This window comes from Hibiscus syriacus, unplaced genomic scaffold (assembly GCF_006381635.1).
Source record: "Hibiscus syriacus cultivar Baekdansim isolate YM2019G1 unplaced genomic scaffold, ASM638163v2 tig00112988_pilon, whole genome shotgun sequence".
Lineage (NCBI taxonomy): Eukaryota > Viridiplantae > Streptophyta > Magnoliopsida > Malvales > Malvaceae > Hibiscus > Hibiscus syriacus.
Window position 1 is genome coordinate 232125 of NW_024063432.1, and position 19833 is coordinate 251957.

A 19833-nucleotide genomic window follows, 5' to 3' on the forward strand; every position below is an offset into this window, starting at 1 on the left:
AGAATATAGTTAAGTTACCTATTTTGTCCTCCGGAAACGAGATCTTAATTAGACGCTTCGTTGACAAAATAAACTTTTTTAGAATTATATTCTCACATTTGTTTTCTAGAAAATATCATTATTATATAATAATTTATTATGGTTTAATTATAGAATAAATATCTAAAGTATAATATTTTTCACGAATAGGTGTCTAAACTACTTTTTAAATGATCTCGGTTACTAATTTACAAACGTTATCATTTTAGGTGTCCGGGCCATCAACGGTGTTAACTTTCTCCGTTAAGTGACACATGTCACGATCTAGTAATTTTAAAATTTTGTATTTAAAATTAAAAAAATTAAAATTATATATTAAAAACAAAATTTTCAAAATAACCCTAAAACTTTAAAAACATTTATTTCAACTCTTAAACCCAAGTCGATCGACACCCTATGTCGTTGACGAAGATCCACATGACCTCACCTCCCCCGATGACCAAACCCCCTATGAAATCGTTATAGATCGATGGCGAATCAATATTTTATACCGTGTGAACCCATGATAAAAATCGTGATCCCACATGATTACGACAGCCAATCAGCGGCAACTACGATGCCGAAAATTACTAAGATGATGGTAGGGACTGTCAGTGGCGGTGATCGTGGTCGGAAAGGGTAGTGACAACATGTTAGGGTGGATTTAAGGATTTTAGGGACTTTGGAGCTTTTTATAATTTAAGAGAAATTAAGATTTTTTATAAATATAATAATATTTTTTATTTTTTTTAAAAAAAATTCAAAATTATCGGATTATGACACGTGTCACTTAACTGATTAAATTAACATCGTTGATAGCCCTGGTACTTAAAGTCATAATGTTTGTAGCTTTAGACACTAAGATCATTTAGAAAATATTTTAGGCACCTATTTGTGAAAAGCTCTATAATTTGAACACTTATTTTATATTTAAGCTATTTATTCTTAACAATTGTATTTTTTATTAAAATGATAAGGATGTCATTACCTCAAAATTTTAAGATATCATATAAACCTTATAATTTTAGATAAAAATATCGTTAAAATAATAAGTTCTTTTCATATTAATGATTTAAAAATTTTATTTTTTGTGGTTTACTCAAAAGTATAGATATAATAATAATATACAAAGAGTTTGATTTAGTAAAAAAATAATAAATTTGAGTAATTAAAATTATTTTATATTTCTAATATTTAAGATATTAATCACTTATAGTTTTATGAGGTAAAAATTAATATTATTATATTATAATATTTTATAAATTTAATTAATATTTTAATTATTATTATCATAAGTTTTTCACTAGATTTTAAAATAATACATTACATGTAAAAAAAGTTAATCTAATCTTATAATCAAATTAGAATTCAAATCTAACTTTAAGTTATTAAAAAAATGAACCTTATATAACGAAAAATAATAACTTTGTCCAATCAAGATCATGATATTATATTATATTTTATATAAATAAATATGATATTTTTGAAAATTATTTAAAAACATAAGTTTGATATACTAATTATATATTAAATATATTTTTCTCAGATATTGTAATGATTAAAATATTTCTATGAAATTTTATTTTAATATTTTTAATTTAATATAAAATTTAAATTGTTGAAAATAACATATGTGACAAGGATAATTTGGTAAAATGTATGTTCAAATACTCTTATATTCCTCTAATTAAATGTTGTAATCTTGTATTTTTTTCTAAACAAACTAGACAAAATAATACAACATTCTCAAAATATCGTTACATTATGGTAATCTTATTTTTAAAGGTAATATTATGTTTTGTGAACCAAACACCCATAAGGCTTAATATAAAACAAATACCCAAATTATAAGTGTCTAACGTTACCAACATTGTCATTTTAAGTGCCTAGTCCATCATGATCGTAAAACAAATCGTTATCTGACACTATCTCATTTATAATTTTTTATCTAAAATAAAAAAGAAAATTATAATTTCTTTTTTTTAAATCCATTTTTCTCAAATCTTAAAAAAATTTCAAAACTTTAAAAACTCTAATTCTAAACTCCTTTACTCATATCGACTGCCGTCATTTATCGTCGACGAATAACCACATGACAGAACCTCCAATGTCATTACTATTATCGACGACCAAACCTTCATTCATGGCAAGAGAAAAATTAAATTTTAAATCCCTAAATTCTAAAACCCAAATCCATCATCACTCTAGTGGCCGACGACAAAGGAGATGACAATGATGATGATGACGACGACAAGGGAAATAGAAAGAGTGACAGTAATAACCGATTAAGAAGATGATGAGAGAAAATGGAATTAAGTATATGTAGATGATGACAACGACGACCGACAAGGGAGATGATAATTTAGTGGTGAAAATATAATGAGCCAACAACCTAAGTGACTGAAACGTAATATTTTCAAGTTTAACTAAAATTAAATAGACTGAAAATAAAAGACCACAATTGTTGTTTGTCCAAACAATTATTTTAGAGGAGAGGTCTAGATTTGGAATATTGTAAAATAGGTGGGCTTTTGGAGCTTTCAATTGGAGGTAAAATTTGCCCAATAAAAAATTGGCATATTAAGTTATCTCCAAAATTAATTTAGAATTTACGACACTTTTTACAGTGACTTGCAATTCGTTATGTTGAAGTAACGAGGTCTAATAAATTATATTTGTTTATTAGAACTTATCATTCCAAAGTAATAAATTCTAATAAATATATTTTATTGAAACTCGTCACGTTAACGTGACGAATTTAAATAAAAATATTATTTAGACGAACTTGTCATATAAGCGAGACAAGTTTGACATATACTGTAATATTTATCGTAGATTCAAAATAAAATTCTAACTGAGCTAATAACCAATTTTTTTACCCACTTAATTTAAGGGTGAATTTTGCTTTCAATCGGAGGCCTTGAGGAGGGAGAACATGACGTATTGACGTTGCCATGTAGGGGTGTTAAAAAAAAATCCAAAACATTAATCATAACCGTTAACCGATATAACCGTTATATTTAACATATTAATTAATCGAAACGTTAATACTAAACGGTTTCGGTTAACTGAATCGCTAAAAGTGATGGTTAACAATTAAAGTTATGGTTACAAATTTTGATAAATGATTAGCCATAATCGTTAATAAATTAAATTTATAATTATATTTCTAATTTATTATACTTTAAAATAAATAACTTAATATAAGTTTATATTACTTATAATTTATATATTTTTAATAAAATCTGTATATAAATAATTATATATATATTTAATTTTTTATTTATTTGAAAATATAGAAACATACTTACACCCATATAATTATATGTTTATTGTTAAGTATTAAGATATTGAGATATGTACATACTTACATCGGTGTAAGTATGTGTTAAGTGCTACACTTTTTTATTTTATTTACTTACAACGTTATAAGCATGTGTTAACTGCTACATTTTTTATTTTATTCACTTACATCGGTGTAGTATGTGTTAAATGTTACACTTTTTTGTTTTATTCACTTACACCGGAGTAAGTATGTATTAAGTGTTAGACTTGTTTATTTTATTCAGTTACACATTTGTAAGTATGTGTTAAGTGCTACATTTTTTGTAGTATGAATTATGAAAAAAATTTGACAAATAATTGTAATAGGTTAACCTGTAATCGAACCGTTAATAACGGTTAAACATTAGCGGTTAACCGTTTATTAATGGTTAGGTTACGGTTAGAAAAATATCATAACCATTATAACAGTTAACTAATTACTTAGACTAAACGATACGATTAACCGTCCATGAACAACCCTATTGCTAGGAATATCTCCCTCATCAAAATCATAAGATTTTATTTTCAATTTTTGTTGAGTTAATTGCATCACATATATCAACAAAATATGATTTTCGTTTTAAATTGAACTTTAAATGTTCCAATTTCATCCCCAACCGAGACTATTATTTTAAATTAGTCCTTAAAATTTTAAATATTTCAATTTTATCCCTAAACTATGACATTCATTCTAAATTGGTCTTTAAACTTTTTGAACATTCTAATTTCATTCCAACCAATACATATATACTAATTACTTCTCTTGTTAATAAAATCATTAGGCCAAGTTATATTATTATATATTAAAAAAAACTCAGGTTAAACTATGATTTAAAATAATTACATATTTGGATGAATTTAGGGATGAAATTAAAATATTCAAAAGTTTAAAGATTAATTTAGAATGAGAATCATAATTTGAGGATGAAATTAAAATATTAAAATATTCAAGGACCAATTTAAAATAAAAGTTATAGTTTATTGACAATACGATTAACTCATTTTTATTTTTAAAAAATGTCATTGTTGAAGTTGAAGAGTGTTCCCCGTTTCCACCTTTATATATATTTCTCTTTCAATTCGCTCCTTCGGAACTCTCCTTTTTCCTTCTTCCGCAACAATTTTCTCGGCCGATCACTTCCTTGCTTTTTCTCGGTGATTTTCCCTTCCACCAAATACTCCCCAATCCCCTGCTCATCGTCTCTAAATCATTGCGATCGCATAAGATTCTGTCTCTCCTCTAACCGATCTCTCTCTTTCTCTCTCTTATTCACAGGTACGTTAACCGATCGCTTCGCTTACCTTTCTTTTATGTTCATATTTTTGTATTTCTTTTTACATTCAAGCCTTATCGCAGATCACGTGACTCGTAGCTCTAATCACTTCTGTTGTCGTTTAATTTGTTTTTAATTATTTCTTATTTTGTTTGGAGTTTAGCTGTTACGTGCTCTGAAAATTGAAACTAGAAGGTTGGGGTTTGAATTTTACGTTATGTGAATAATGGAAATTGGCCAAAACTAAGTTCATTAATTATATTGTGGCTCAGAATAGGAAAGTTTTAAAAAATGCTCCTTTTTATTGCTGGTAATGGACAAATGAGGTTCGAGAAGTTATTTCTTTATAAATTTAGACGGAGTTTATTGGTCTCTGTTCTTCCTCAATCTTTGGCTATCATTTTTATTGAGTAATGGTTGGGGAAATCTTTACATGCTATTAAAATTAAAATATTTGCTGCCTACAGATGGATTTTAATATTAATTCATATTTCTTAGGTTAATTATTTGGTTGTTTTGCTGCGAAATATGTTACTAGCGGGGACAACTTGGTTCCATTAATGAATTGTTGTCACAAATGGTTGGTATTTTAGCTGCAGAAATTTGCTTGCTTGCATTTGTGGCATAAGTTGTGTATTGGATGGTTAGTGCTTGGTTTCATATTTGGATAGTGAGAATTCCTGACTCTCAATGTTTTATAAATAGATGCACTCCTGTATGATTTCAGTTTACTTGGGATATTTCTATATTTGATCTTTGCATTTAATTTTCATTTCAGAATTGCTAGGCATGAGCATAAAGTTACTGCACTTGCCACTATGCGTACCACATGCGTATTGTGTATTTTGGGAATTAGATAATGTTTCTTGGCATATCTTGATATATTATTGTTGTTGTTGTTGTTGTTATTATTATTATTATTATTATTAAGATACTTGAAGCAGGCAGATGTGTATCACTTTGTTTCTTCCTTTCACTCCATGATATTTGGTTGCACCATTAATGCAAGAACACCTGGTAATGTCCAGTAGATGCACATGCGAATGTGGTGATATTTATAGCCTCTTTTTTCCCTGTCGGTGGTGGGGTTGGGATTAGTGCCAATGTGAATGTGTAAACTTGTTTGGTGTTGTAGATTCAGTAAAATGACATAGATGCAAATGAAATCCACATTGTTTGGATTATCAGTTCTAGTAACCTTCATTTATTGAAGTCATTTTACATGTTTTAAATATATTGCTTGATTAGCATCTTTTCTGAATCGTTGTCTAGTAGTGTGATCCAATATTGAGTAAGTCACGGACGTAAGTAGATTTCTCAGGATCTGAATTTCTTCCCTTTCCCGTTTTAGTTGCAGACTTGCAGTGGCATCTTTGAGTTAGTGGTTGTGCGTTGTTTGTGTGCATAAATGCCTGTTGCAAAACTCAAGGCTTCCAGTTCAGCAGATGTAATGAAATCAGAGGAGCCAAATGATTGTTTAGACACTTTCATCAGACAAGCTATTGGAAAAGAGCCTTTCCTTTCATTTTCTAGGGCTGGAGACAGCTCAGTTCAATGGATTCAATTGCTGCATGCTTTAGATCAACAAGGTACTTGAAAATTAGTTATTGGTTCAAATCATTGGTACGAGATTATTATATAACTGATGTTACACTACTTGATTTTCTTGCGTATATCTCTTGACAGAAAGCCCTGGCTGGCCTTTACTCACCCCACTGAAGGTGCAGATGCAAAAGTGTGACAAGTGTTTGCGAGAATTTTGTTCACCCATTAACTATAGAAGGCATATACGTGTGCATCATAGGTTGAAAAAACTGGATAAGGTTTTCTCACTTTCTTTGAAACAAGATTAGTCTATTATGTTGATACTTGGGATTTTCTCCTACACTTTCTTTTTTCTTCTGATGCTTCTTTAAGATTCCAGCCTCTTGGAAATTTGAGATTTACCTTGGTTACTTTTGATGTTTTTTCCTTTTTATATCTCTTAGGACTCCGCTAAACAATGTTGTTTTGGAATTGTAGGATTCTGCTAAAAATAGGGACCTACTGGCGGCATTTTGGGACAAGGTACTTTTTTCTTCACCCTTCCCTCTCTTGCATATTCATTATCTGTTATCCACTTTCTCATTTCTTGGCTTTCTCATTTATATCATTTACAGCTATCAGAGGATGAGGCAAAGGAAGTTGTATCATTCAAGGATGTGGCATTGGAGGTAATTGTTTAATTTTGTTTTCTCCTGCTTAATACTCGGTACATCATTTACAATATTCAAGCGACATCCAGATCTGGTTTACATTTTGTATTTGTTACTTTTACAGCATTACCTTGTAACCAAAGTATTATTTCTTGCTATGATACATGCACGTGTTGCATAATTATTGGTTTTGTTTGTTCTTGTCTCCTAAACAATTTCTTCCTTGCTAACTATACCTTCTAGGAAGTTCCAGGATCATCGGTCATAAAATCATTGACAACGATTGTAAAGAAATCAAAGCTTGCTGTGCCACAAGTTTGCTTGAGGGCAGGATCTGCTCTTCTGGTAAGGAATGTATTGTGTTATGTGTCTGAAAGTATGCTAATGCATTCTAATCCTATGGATGACATATGTCCTAAATCTTTGCAGGATATTGTCCAAGCTAGACCTCCAAGGTTTCCAATATCTTCCCAAGAATTATTTAGTATTCTTGATGATGCAAGTGAAAGGACTTTCCTTTGTGGTGCAGCAATGTCGATGCAAAAATATATTTTTGATGGGGAAGTAGGAAAGATTGGTCTTGAAACAAAGAACGTGGTTGCTTGTACAAGCTTCTTGGTAGAACAGAAATTGGTACTTTTTTTCATTTATCTGTTCTTCAAGATTGATTTACTCTAAGTTTTCATGCACACGCTTATGAATATAATTTAGTTGGCAAGTGTAATGCTATCCCTGCCCATTGGGACAAGCAGTATGATAGCATGATAGGCGAGCTCATGAATGTGTCTACTTTTTAAAAATTTTCTCTTCATCGTTTCAAGATCAAATTAATCTTTGTTTTCTATTCAGGTTAAAGCATGGCTTGCAAATAAAGATGCTGAAGCTTTGAGGTGCCAGAAGTTGCTAGTGGAAGAGGAAGAAGCTGCCCAGAAGAGGTGCAATACTTATTCTCCTTGTTGCACAAAGTATTTTTATCATATTTAACACGTGTGACCGTTTGTAAATCTTCTCCTTCCCCCTTTTCTCTAAAAATGTTCCTCTTAGCATGACAGAAAGTGACTTTTTTGATCGTCTATGAGTAATGCCTGGAAGGACACCGGTCAGAGAAGTATTTTGAGTAATATCTTCTTTTCCATAAGTTAGTAAAACCCAACATGTGGTATAATTACTAATTTATTTCCTGACAGATGATACAGACAACCTTTATCTTCAACTGATATAAAGAGAAAAAATGGGAAGAATATACCAGTGTAAAAGTAATTTTGTTTCATCTTGAAAAGAACGAGTAATTATAATTTGAAGGTGTATGGAAAACTAAAATTGCTGAAACCATTTTCTATGTCAACAATTAACATTTTTATAGAACACGCATTGAAGAGGCAAACTGTTAGTATTTATCTTATCAGTTAGTCTACTGAAGTTCAGTCTTGGGCTTTTTAGTTCCTAGATACAACCTAATCATGTGACAGGTTCCAAGTTTAGTGTTATTGATTAACGACATAAGGTTAGTTATTAGATACAACCTTTGATTTGCTGATTATTTTCATGATTCTTCACTAGGCAAGTTGAGCTTCTTGAGAGAAGAAGACAGAAAAAACTTAGGCTGAAGGAGCAGAAAGCAAAGGAACAAAAACCCTGGCAGATGGAAGAAGGTGAGCAGAACATGGACAATTCGTTGGAGGTTAATACTTGGGGTGAAACATCCTGCTCTTCAGTTGTTTTTGACATGGATGGACAAAATGCAGTCATATCAACAGATCAAGTTCTTCCATCCCTAGAACCCATTCCTTTCACCAACCCTGAGGAGGGTGTAGATTACAGAACTCAGATGGGGTTTAGCGACGGATATTGTGATCCAGGGACTAGTCAGAATGTTGAAAGACGAGCGGAGCAAGTGGATGGATGTCAACGTACAGTTGTTTCTCGATGGCAGACTCCACTGAAATCACAGCGTGTGGTGCTTAATGGCTTCCATGCTAATCATAATGCTTATGGATTTAAGTCTGGAGGCATGAATAAACATGGAACAAACAGGGAAAGGACTGCTGCAATGGGTAATAGTAATAAAATGTGGAGCCGAAAACCTAAAGCAATTAGTGATGGGGAGAATTTGAAAATTAGAGCAGAGAAACAAGTTTCAAATCAACTAGATCAGAATAAGAGCCCAGAGCTTATAATCGGCTCTATATCTGTCCCACTTGGAAAAAATCTAGCTGAAGCCCATGACAGGTGCCATGTAGAGTGTCAAACACCAAAGAGGAACAATGTTCAGGAGAGGTTCAGCAAACACGATCATGTTCAGGGTGTTACAAACCAATCAATCATTAAGTTTTGGAGGCCAGTGAGTCGACAAGAAAGAAAAAGTTCACTGCCAGTCCAAAATGGTATTAGAGAATTTGAGGTGGAAGTAACTGCTGAAAATTCATTCCAGATCTCATCCTCCAGTGAAAGCTGTCTAAGCCCATCATCTGCAGTAGATGGTAGTGATGATATACTAAGAATGAATTTTACTTCAACACTTGAGGAGAGCGTGCAACCAGGAAGCTTGCTGTTTGACAGCAATGCTGCCAAAGCCTTTCTTGCCGGGAGTAAGTTGGGATGTTCAATATGTATATGTGACAATTTTATTGCTACGAGTCAATTTTTACTGATTGTCTCTGATAAACTTCTGATTGGCATTGTAGGATGGAAGAATGCTATTGCAGGCGAACATGTGACATTGGTTCTCTCCTCGAACTGTGAGCCTCCAGGGTGCTCAGAGGTTGAAGTCGATTCATCTGAGAAGTGTATGGTTAAGGCAGAGGCTTGCGAGGCTTCTACCGTCGGTGCTGCCATAGGCAAGTACGGAACAAAGCCTAAAAAAGGTGCAAAAACACAGTACATTCCGAAACAAAGGTCTGCAACCTAGGAGGGGAGATGGGAATGTTTATTGTCGAGATATGAACATAGTAGCAGGACATCATTATATATACATATATTGCAGAGGCTCCAGTTTTGCCAACGGTCTTCTGCCGGAAAATTGAGGGAAAGTAACAGGTTTTGAGGGTAAATGTTTTATGATTCCTTCCTGGTTTCTTAGGGTGATAAAGCAGTTGCTGTTTGTTTTGCTATTTTCTTTTTCTTATTTGGTTTAATTGTAATAAATTGGGGGCCATGCTATTGGAAAGGTTTTTCTTGGGGGGGGGGGGGGGGAGGTTAAAGTGGAAGTTGATTTCCTTTTACATGTATTCTTCCTGCAAAGCAACCCAAGAGGAGGGGGTAACTTGAGCTTTTTAACATTTGGGTCCTTGCATTTTGCCAAGGCAAAACCAATCGTGCTCTTGAAATGATCTAATAATGCTATGTTTCTCCCCATTAATTATTGTTAACATTTTTATTAATTATTTTGTACTTTTAAACTTTTAAAATTTTGAGTGGATTGCATAATATGTCTATATACTACTACCCTTATTTTAAATTGCTCCCTGAACTTTTGAATACTTCAATTTTATCCTTAAACTATGACTCTCATTCTAAATTAGTCCAACTTTTGTACATTCTAATTTTATCACAAAACTATGACTCTCTTTCTAAAATGGTCTCCAAATTTGAATATTTCAATTTCATCCCCAAATTCGTCCAAATATGGAATTAGTCTCAATCATAATTTAACTTAAATTTTTGTTTTTTTTTCAAACGTGTAATAATACAACTTGGCCTAACAATTTTATTAACAATGAATGTGATTAGTATATACGTATAGTTTGGGATAAAATTGGAATGCTAAAAAAGTTAGGGGGTCAATTTAGAATGAATGTCATAGTTTAAGGATGAAATTGAAATGTTCAAAAGTTTGAGGATTAATTTAGAAGGCCAATCATAATTTAGGGATGAAATTAGAACATTTAAAGTTAAGGGATCAATTTAAAATAAGGGTTATACTTTGAGGACATGTGGTGTAGTTAACTCTAAAATTTTGCATTCATCTAACCATACTTTATTGCATTTGAAAGTGTTTAAATAGGATAAGAACTGAAGCATATAACCTGGTGCAAACAAACAAGAAAGAGTTGGGGAGCTGTTGTGCAAATGTGGTTGTTTAATAGGAAAGGACCATCTGGTTTCTCAGCTTCTTCTATAGCTAAAGAAGTTGCTCAAGGAATTGATGGCTCTGCCCTCACCGCCATAGTCAGGTTTTTTACTTTTCATTTCATCTCACCCAACACAAATTGGAATAATATGGATTTTATACTTTTTTTATGCATTCTGGGTGTTTGATGAATATCGTACAAATTTAGGGTTTATGAACATTTTCGTAAAAAATCAACTCCTTTAGGTAATGTTTCTTGTGGAGTCAAGTTTCGAGGGTGAAAACAGTTCAACTTTTAAACTATGTTGTTGGATATGCAGTGAAATAAGGATTAAATTCAATGTAGTTCATTTGTTTAGGGGCATCAAGTGGAATTGGCACTAAAACAACACGAGTTCTTGCACTGCGCGGCGTCCATGTAGTTATAGGGGTCAAGAACAATGAGTGCTGGAAGGGAAGTTAAAGAAACAATAGTTAAGAGAAACCCTGATGCGGAAATCGATACCATGGAATTAGATTTGAGTTCAATGGCATCAGTGAGGAAATTCGTTGCAGATTTCGTATCCTCTGGTCTTCCACTCAACATCCTCATGTAAGTGTAAATGGATTACAATGTATATGCTAATGTTTGCTATATTTGAGAAACATTTCTTGCTTTTAAGAGGAATAGGTGTGCTTTTTGAAGTAACAATGTATGAATCATGGCTACACCATTCATGATTTCCAAAGATGGCTTAGAACTACAATTCACAACGAGCCACGTCGGTAAGGTTTTGTGCAAATAGGCCTATAATTATGGTTGAATATCAACTCGATTGTTTGAAATTTTGAAAGTTTTACGAAGATTGATTTTAAGTGTTACTAAGAGAGAATGAAAGGGAATGAAGACAATCTTTTTTTTCCTTGGTAGTATATGATAACTCCGTAAAAAGACTATATTTTTAGGTTTTTTTTACTTAAGTTATTGATTGTCTAAAAGCTATTGTCATAAGTATTTTAGCTGCATATAGTTGCATTTAGGGCATTTCATTGCATGTGGTGGAAAGTTTTGCCGCTTCTAGTTTTTCTTGCTAAAACTGATACTGCTGATGAGAAGGGTTGTGAGTTTGTTGTGATTGTGCAGGTGACAGAAAATGTCCGAGGAGAGAATTATTTGCCATGACAATTTTAGAACGAGGGCCAAATGAACTGATGATGATTATCGTGAGGAATTTTTCACCGCGACAAGTTTTTCTTACAAGTCTAGACGCAGTACAAGACAAAGTAGTTGATGTCGTGCGGCTAGCTGTCCAATGCACCTCATGTGAACCCCCTGACCTTGCTGATAATTTGGGACTACTGCCTGCTGCCATGATATCATGTTTTGGGCATGAATTTAAGGGCATTTGAGGGAATTTAAAGGGCACAAAACCCTAAAATTTCCTCATTTTATATAGAAAATGATGCCTACAATTCTAAAGACACTTTCACCTACCCTAAAAGCTTTAGAAAGGCGATTGCAACACCTTCTTCTCCATTGTTCTCCTCTATTTCTTTCTTGGTGTCCTCCATAGCCGGGCTTCGCCGTAGTAGCGGCTAGGCCCTCGAAAGAGGCTAGCCCGCTAGAGCAGTCCATGGTAGTGGTCTGGAAGTCACGATAACAACCCTTTGTTGGGAGTTTTTCTTCTTTTTGTTCTTCATTTATTATATTTTTCAACTGGCTTGTACTCAATGATGATTTGGGATGATTTTAGCCACACCATGAACTGATCTATTTGGTGTTGGATTTGTTGGGATAATGTTTTTATTTTGTGTTTAATGGATGATTAAGTATGTTTATGTTTTATGTTGTTTTATTCACTGTTTTAACTTTATGATGTAACATTGTAAGAGCTTTTGAGATATTGCATGTTGCCATGACATAAAATTCTTAGTCTTTGTAATAGCTATTAAGAGATAGTTGTTTTTCTAAGAGTAAATACCTAATATTGAGAGCGTTAGGTTAGATATATGTGAACAAGGGAACTAATCTGGGATGATTAGGTTTTAATTCGTCTTATAGATAAGGAAAAGATTTCAAGCGACTAAAAGGGATATCACTTAATCGATAGGCTAGGGTCACAGAGGCAATAGTTTTATGAGGTTCCTTACTAGAGATAGTCTAGGAACACTTCTAGTAAATCATGTCGGGCAGCATAAACATAGCATACTTAGAGATCATCCTAGGCATAGAATAATCTCTCGCCATAACAAATCCAATCCAAGTGCTACGTTAGAAGCTTGATTTTGTGAGATTTTTAGTGTATATTTAGAACTCAAATATTTCTTGCCTTAACAATTTTTTTATTATTTACTCTTGCATAAATTTATTTCCACGACACAAAATTCTTATTCATTTCACTTCACAAAAATTTATTGCCATATCATATTTTTCCATCTGTTCATACCATCTGTTCATACCATCTGCCACATCATATTTTTCCCTTGTTTATATCATTAGACTTAGACACTTAGGATTAGTTAGTAACATATTTTCCTAGTTATAACTTGCTTTAAAGAATCCCCCAATCCCTGTGGAGACGACACTCTCTCACTACTACATTACTTGCATCGATTATTAGATTTACGAGTCATATCACACACATTTACACACAATCAAGTTTTTGACACTATTGCCGGGGATTGACAACTGAAGGAAATTTTTTAAAGTTTTACCATAACAAGTTTTTATTTTCACAATTTTTGTTTTAGGTTTATTTGTTTGTTTCTTTATTTCTTTTGTTGGATTTGTCGTTGCATGACCAGGAGAATTGTCAAAGAACCACTAGTACCCGTTGTACCTGAAATCGAACAACTTTTTAGACAAAGACGACATGCTCAACATGCCCAAAATAATATGTATTGATTACAAGACCAAGGTGGTGAACAAATGGAGGATCAGACAAATCCAAATGTCATGACAAATAATATTCCCAGAAATACTGCAAGACCATATGTTATATGAGATCACTTAACTCATATTCTTTACGATCTCAATCTTGGAATCATGGCATCCGAAATTTAGGCAGCCTACTTCGAACTTAAACCAGTGATGATCAACATGTTGAACTCAATCGACCAATTTAGTGGATTTCCTAACGAATATCCTAGGTAACACGTCTATGTTTTCTTAAAGTGTAAGACTCATTTAGACAATAGGGAGTTCATAAAGATGTGCTGAAGCTAAACTTATTCCCCTATTCTTTGAGTGACTGAGTAAGAACTTGGCTTAGTGGAGTCTCATCCGGCTCAATGGAGTATTGGGTAGATTTGTGCAAAAAAAAATTTCATGGAATAATCTGCCCAACATGAACACACAACTTCGCAATGACATATCAAATTTTTGTCAAGCTGATGACGAGTCAATGTATGAGTGTTGGGACTGATATAAGAGTTTGCTTCGCAAATGCACCAACCACTAATTCCACGAATAGACTCAAGTCGTGATGTTCTATAATGGAGTCAATGTGCCCAAACGCATAATTTTGAATGCCTCGGCAAATGGTACTTTGCTTGATAAGTCACCCGATAAAGCTTTTGATATACTTGATAGAATAATAAACAACGATTATCAATTCCCATCTACAAGGCTTGGAACTGGGAGGAAGTCATCTGGGGTATTTGAACTTGACGCCAAAGATTCTGTGTCCGCCTAACTTTCTGCCATAATGATAACTCCATAAAAAGGACACATTTGGGTCATTTTCACTTAAGTTATTGATTGTCTAAAAGCTCATATAGGATCATATAGATGCATTTAGGAGCATATTGTAATATCCTCCATGCCGGGTTAGTGATTAATTTGTAAAGTTTCAGCATTTGGTGATTTAAGTAGAATGATGGAAGCGTTCAATGACCTATTTGAGTTATTTGGTGTAGGATTGAATTATAAAGAAGGAAGATTAGAAGGACAAAATGGTCTTTTTATAGCAATATAATTTTGGGGTTAGTATTATATTAAGCACGTGGAATAGTAGGAAATGAAATCAAGCTTCCAGAGTCATATTCTTCTTTCTTCTTCTTCATACGTGAGACCAAGCTAAGGTAATATTTTCTTGTTAGTGAATTTCTTGATGAATTTATGGTTGATTCATGACTATTAGGCAATAGTTAAGCTTAAAGGAGGTTTAAATTGTTTTAAAACCTCAAGAGGAGAAGTATATGAAGAATTAAAGAAATGAAGTAGAAAAGTGAAATCTTAGATTAGAGTTCATAATAAGAATTGGAAGTGAGATTTGACTTGTCATCAAGTTAATTAAGGGATATGAAGTGTTAGAATTGGAATTAGAACACCTTGAAAATTTAGTGTGATTCTTGAATGCCATGTAAATGATGGAATTTTGGGTTTAAAGAAGTGATTATGGAATAGAAATGAGTTTAAGTATGTGTATTAAAGTTAGGAGTATTAAAGGAAGTGAAATAGGAAGGTTTGAGCTGAAATGAAGTGAATTTCGAGCTCAAAATAGGATTTCTAGGCTAGGGGAATCGATACCCATTAAAGGGGAATCGATCCCCCCTCAAACGAATATGAATTTCCAGAATGCTAGAGGGGAATCGATACCCCCAGGGGGGAACCGATTCCCCCATAATGAAAAAAAAGAAGAAAGAAGAGAGACTAAACTATTAATCCCTTAAATTGGTAGGCTATTAGAGGTTAATTTCAAGACTTAGGCATCTGATAATCATCTTGAAAATTTTGCTTATGTAGATATTGAGCCTAATCGAGTTCCGGAACCATCGACATGTAGGATCAATCGAGGGAAAAACAAAGAAATCTAGGTGAGTGCATATGCATAGCATGAATATGTATTTTATTCAGTTCTAGACTTGTGATAAGTCTAGATTCAATATTTTGATACATGATCGTAGTTCATATGATGATATATGACATGAATCCATACCATATGCATTATGGGACATGAATATGAAAGAAAAGTTATATGAGTTATATGAAAAAGGTATGGAAATAATATGTCTTCGTGATATGAATTAGATAAATTGTGAAAGCCCATGTTATGTAAATGAGAACTATAGGTATAGTTGGCATGCCAAGGGTAGAGGGTCTATGTGGTTCTTCGGAACATATATGTATTCTTTGGAATATGTGTGAAGTCTGGTGAGACACATACTTGATCCTTGGCATATGCATATGATTCTTAAGGAATGATATGTGGTCTTTCGGGACAGATATGTATTCTTTGGAACATGTGTGAAGTCTGGTGAGACACATACTTGATCCTTGGCATATGTATATGATTCTTAAGGAATTATATGTGGTCCTTCGGGACATATATGTATTCTTTGGAACATGTGTGAAGTCTGGTGAGACACATACTTGATCCTTGGCATATGTATATGATTCTTAAGGAATGATATGTGGTCCTTATGGACATTATTATATGGCACTACGGTGCAATTCTACGCGGCACTCTGGTGCAATTCTACGTGGCACTTAGGTGCAATTATATGAGCTGTGGTGACAACATAGTGCACAACCTCACAATACTCACATACCTTAGGTTCTCTTTATGGTACTATGGGCTAATGAACTTACTAAGGCGAACTTATGAATGTGAATTTGATAAGTATATGTGTAAGAAACATGGTTTTGGTTATTGCATTGTTTACATACATCTTATTACTGCAACCCATCTCATTTTGGCAATTACTTTATATTTATTGATATTATTATTATATTATTGCCTCACTAAGTCGATGACTTAGCGTGTGAGTGTTTCACATGTAGGATCCGATAAAGTGGACAATCGAGGTTAAGCAGCTGGACAACATTACTCGTGCAACTATCAGATTAGAAGCAACTTAATCAGTAGGTCATTTTGTTATGAAAATGGATGTTGACATGTAATTAAAGAGTTAAGTTGTGTATGCTCTGAATATTTTGGTAAACTTATATTACTATATGTATATTATTGTATTTTTCGTAATATAAGTTCAAGTATTTTACTATTATTTGAAATAAGTTGTGTTTTAAAAGTCAATGTAATATCTCTGACTCGTATCCGGGTTGGGATACTGGTTGGGGGTGTTACATCTAATGGTATCAGAGCTATGGTTTAGCCGATTCTAGGTATAAACCAGAGTCTTTAAATGGAATACATGCCAACAAATAGTGAGAACTTCTGATCTGGTATAGTATGAGTATACTGTTTTGCTAATAGACAATGTGTTTATTCTTATTAGATGTCCGGACATAATAGCTCCCGAAGTGAAGCGGGAGAAGATAGGCTTGCTGAAAGCAATAATTCACCTGCCCTGGCCAGGCAAGGTGAAGAACAGGCATCTCAAGGAGTGCCTGTGCAAGATCAAGATATGTTTTTCAGAACATTAGACGCTATTCTAACGCGTCTTCAACCTCCTGCTCCACCAATTCAAAGGATGAATGTAGCAAAAGAGTTGAGAGGTTTAGGAGCTCCCGAATTTAAGGGAGAAACCGAAGATCTTTGGTTAAATGATTTAAAAATCATGTTGGATGGTCTCCACTATTCTGAAGTGGAGAAGTTAGATGGAGTTGTCTCGTTGTTGAGGGGTCAGGCGAGAATATGGTGGATGAACGTCACCATGAGGATGCCCAGTGGCCAATTGACTTGGTCTTTATTCTTAGATGAATTTAAAAACAAGTACATTGGAGATCAATTTATTCGACAGATGAAGAAGGAGTTTTTGAATTTGAAACATATGAACCGCTCTGTATATGAGTATGAATGTGAGTTCAACAAGTTGAGTAGGTTTGCATCCGAGCTTGTGCCTACTGAAAAAGAGGCTTGTGAATGGTTTGTGGAGGGTTTACGCCCTAGATTGAAAGAGATGCTGATAGTATTGAATTTGTCCTCGTTCCAAGAGGTGATCAATCGTGCCAAGGCTCTTGAAAGAGCTTAGAATGAGAGATTCGAGGATTTTAGAGTTCAGACATCAAAGAGAACGGGTGCTTCTTCTATCTCCGCACCATCAAAAAGGGGAAGAGACTCGGGATTTCGATCACAAGCTAGATCAGAATCAGTTGCATCGTCTGCTAGGGGAGCAAGTCAGGCAAGACCTAGACAGATGCAGTCAGTGGGATATGGTGCTGGGAGATCTACTCTGAGTCAAGCGAGACAGTGTCAGCACTGTGGGAAAAACCATTCTGGGGCTTGTCGGATGGCTGCTGGTACTTGTTTTCGATGCGGAGATGCCGGACATTTTATCCGGGATTGTCCATTGATTGTTGGTGAGCCTGCACCATCTGAAAGAGTTGGTTCTTCCTTATAAAGAGGACGAGGAAGAGGCAGAGAAAGGAACCCGTCTGAATTCTCTGCTCAACCTGAAGTTCGATCAACCGCACGGGTGTATAATTTAAAGACAAGTGAAGACCGTGATGACCCTGATATTATAGCAGGTACTTTTTAGTTGTATGATAAATTAGTATTGGTACTGAATGATCCGGGTTCTAATTATTCTTATATTACAAGTAAGTTAGTAAAGGAATTGAGGATTCCCTTAGAAGCTACGAGTAATGAGATTATAGTAACAACTCCGTTAGGCCATAGTGCTCAGGTGAATAAAGTCTGTAAGGGGTGTCCCATAAAGGTTCAGGGAATTGAATTCCCTGCTAATCTGATGGAATTACCCTTTGACGAGTTTGAAGTGATTCTGGGAATGGATTGGTTGTTCCGTTACTATGGAGATGTTAATTGCAGATTGAAAAAGGTAACCCTGAAAAGTCCAGGAGGAACAGAGATAAGTGTGAGCAGTGAAAAGTTTAATCCCTTAGCAAATGTAATGTCAGTAATGTCAGCTAAGAAGCTATTGCTACAGGGATGTCAAGGATTTCTTGCAATTGTGATAGATTTAAGAGCTATAGAGAAAGGGCTAGAGGAGATTCCAATAGTTCAAGAATTCCCTGAAGTTTTCCTGGATGAGTTGCCAGGATTACCTCCAGATAGAGAGGTAGAATTTCAAATTGAGATAATGCCAGGAACCGCTCCAATTACAATGGCACCTTATCGGATGGCTCCAAAATAATTGCAAGAGTTAAAGAATCAATTGCAAGAGTTGTTAGGAAAAGGATTTATTCAACCAAGTGTGTCACCTTGGGGAGCTCCGGTGTTATTTGTTAAGAAGAAGGATGGATCAATGCGTCTCTATATTGATTATCGACAGCTTAATAAGGTGACCATCAAGAACAAGTATCCCCTTCCGCGCATTGATGACTTGTTTGATCAACTAAAAGGAGCTTCGGTATTTTCGAAGATCGATCTACGTTCGGGTTATCATCAATTGAAGATTCAGGAGAAAGATATTCCGAAGATAGCTTTCAGAACGAGATATGGTCATTATGAACTCATCGTAATTCCATTCGGAGTAACAAATGCACCAGCTGCTTTCATGGATCTCATGAACAGGATTTTTCAGCCCTATTTGGACCAGTTTGTTGTTGTCTTTATTGATGACATACTGGTTTACTCGAAGTCCATTGAAGAGCACAACGCACATCTGAGGTTAGTTTTGTAAATTCTCAGGGATAAAAATCTCTATGCGAAATTGTCCAAATGTGAATTTTGGCTAAACGAAGTAATTTTCTTGGGGCATGTAATCTCGGCAGTTGGGATTAGAGTAGACCCTCAAAAGATTAAAGCTATAATGGATTGGGAAGTTCCTAAGAATGTGTCTGAAGTTCAGGGTTTTGTTGGACTTGCCGGTTACTATCGAAGATTCGTTAAGAATTTTTCGATGATTGTGCTGCCTCTAACAAAGCTAATGAGAAAGAACGTACCGTTTGTTTGGACTTCTGAATGTCAAGAAAGTTTCAAAGCTTTAAAGAGAATTCTGACGGAAACTCCGATATTGGTTCAACCGGAATCTGGCAAGAATTTTATAGTATACAGTGACGCATCCCATAAAGGGTTGGGGTGTGTATTAATGCAAGAAGGGAAGGTGG

The 19833-nt window shown here is 34.2% G+C and overlaps 1 protein-coding gene and 1 pseudogene across 2 annotated transcripts; both read left to right on the forward strand.

Annotated features, from left to right (window-relative positions):
* Positions 1–4473: 4473 nt before the first annotated feature.
* On the forward strand, positions 4474–10039 carry LOC120184994. 2 transcript variants are annotated; one of them, XM_039189332.1, is made up of 11 exons: positions 4474–4618; positions 6025–6205; positions 6303–6439; positions 6639–6683; positions 6776–6829; positions 7055–7156; positions 7241–7444; positions 7661–7746; positions 8372–8463; positions 8557–9399; positions 9496–10039. In XM_039189332.1, the coding sequence occupies exons 2-11, from the start codon at positions 6025–6027 to the stop codon at positions 9717–9719; spliced, it is 1968 nt and encodes a 655-aa protein (XP_039045263.1). In that variant the 5' UTR covers positions 4474–4618; the 3' UTR covers positions 9720–10039. The 2 variants fall into 2 exon arrangements, with proteins under 2 accessions (XP_039045263.1, XP_039045262.1); XM_039189331.1 differs by having other exon boundaries at positions 4532–4618; positions 5968–6205; positions 8372–9399; positions 9496–10015.
* A 763-nt stretch (positions 10040–10802) lies between these two features.
* LOC120185071 overlaps positions 10803–19833 on the forward strand; it is a 40366-nt pseudogene continuing 31335 nt past the window's right edge.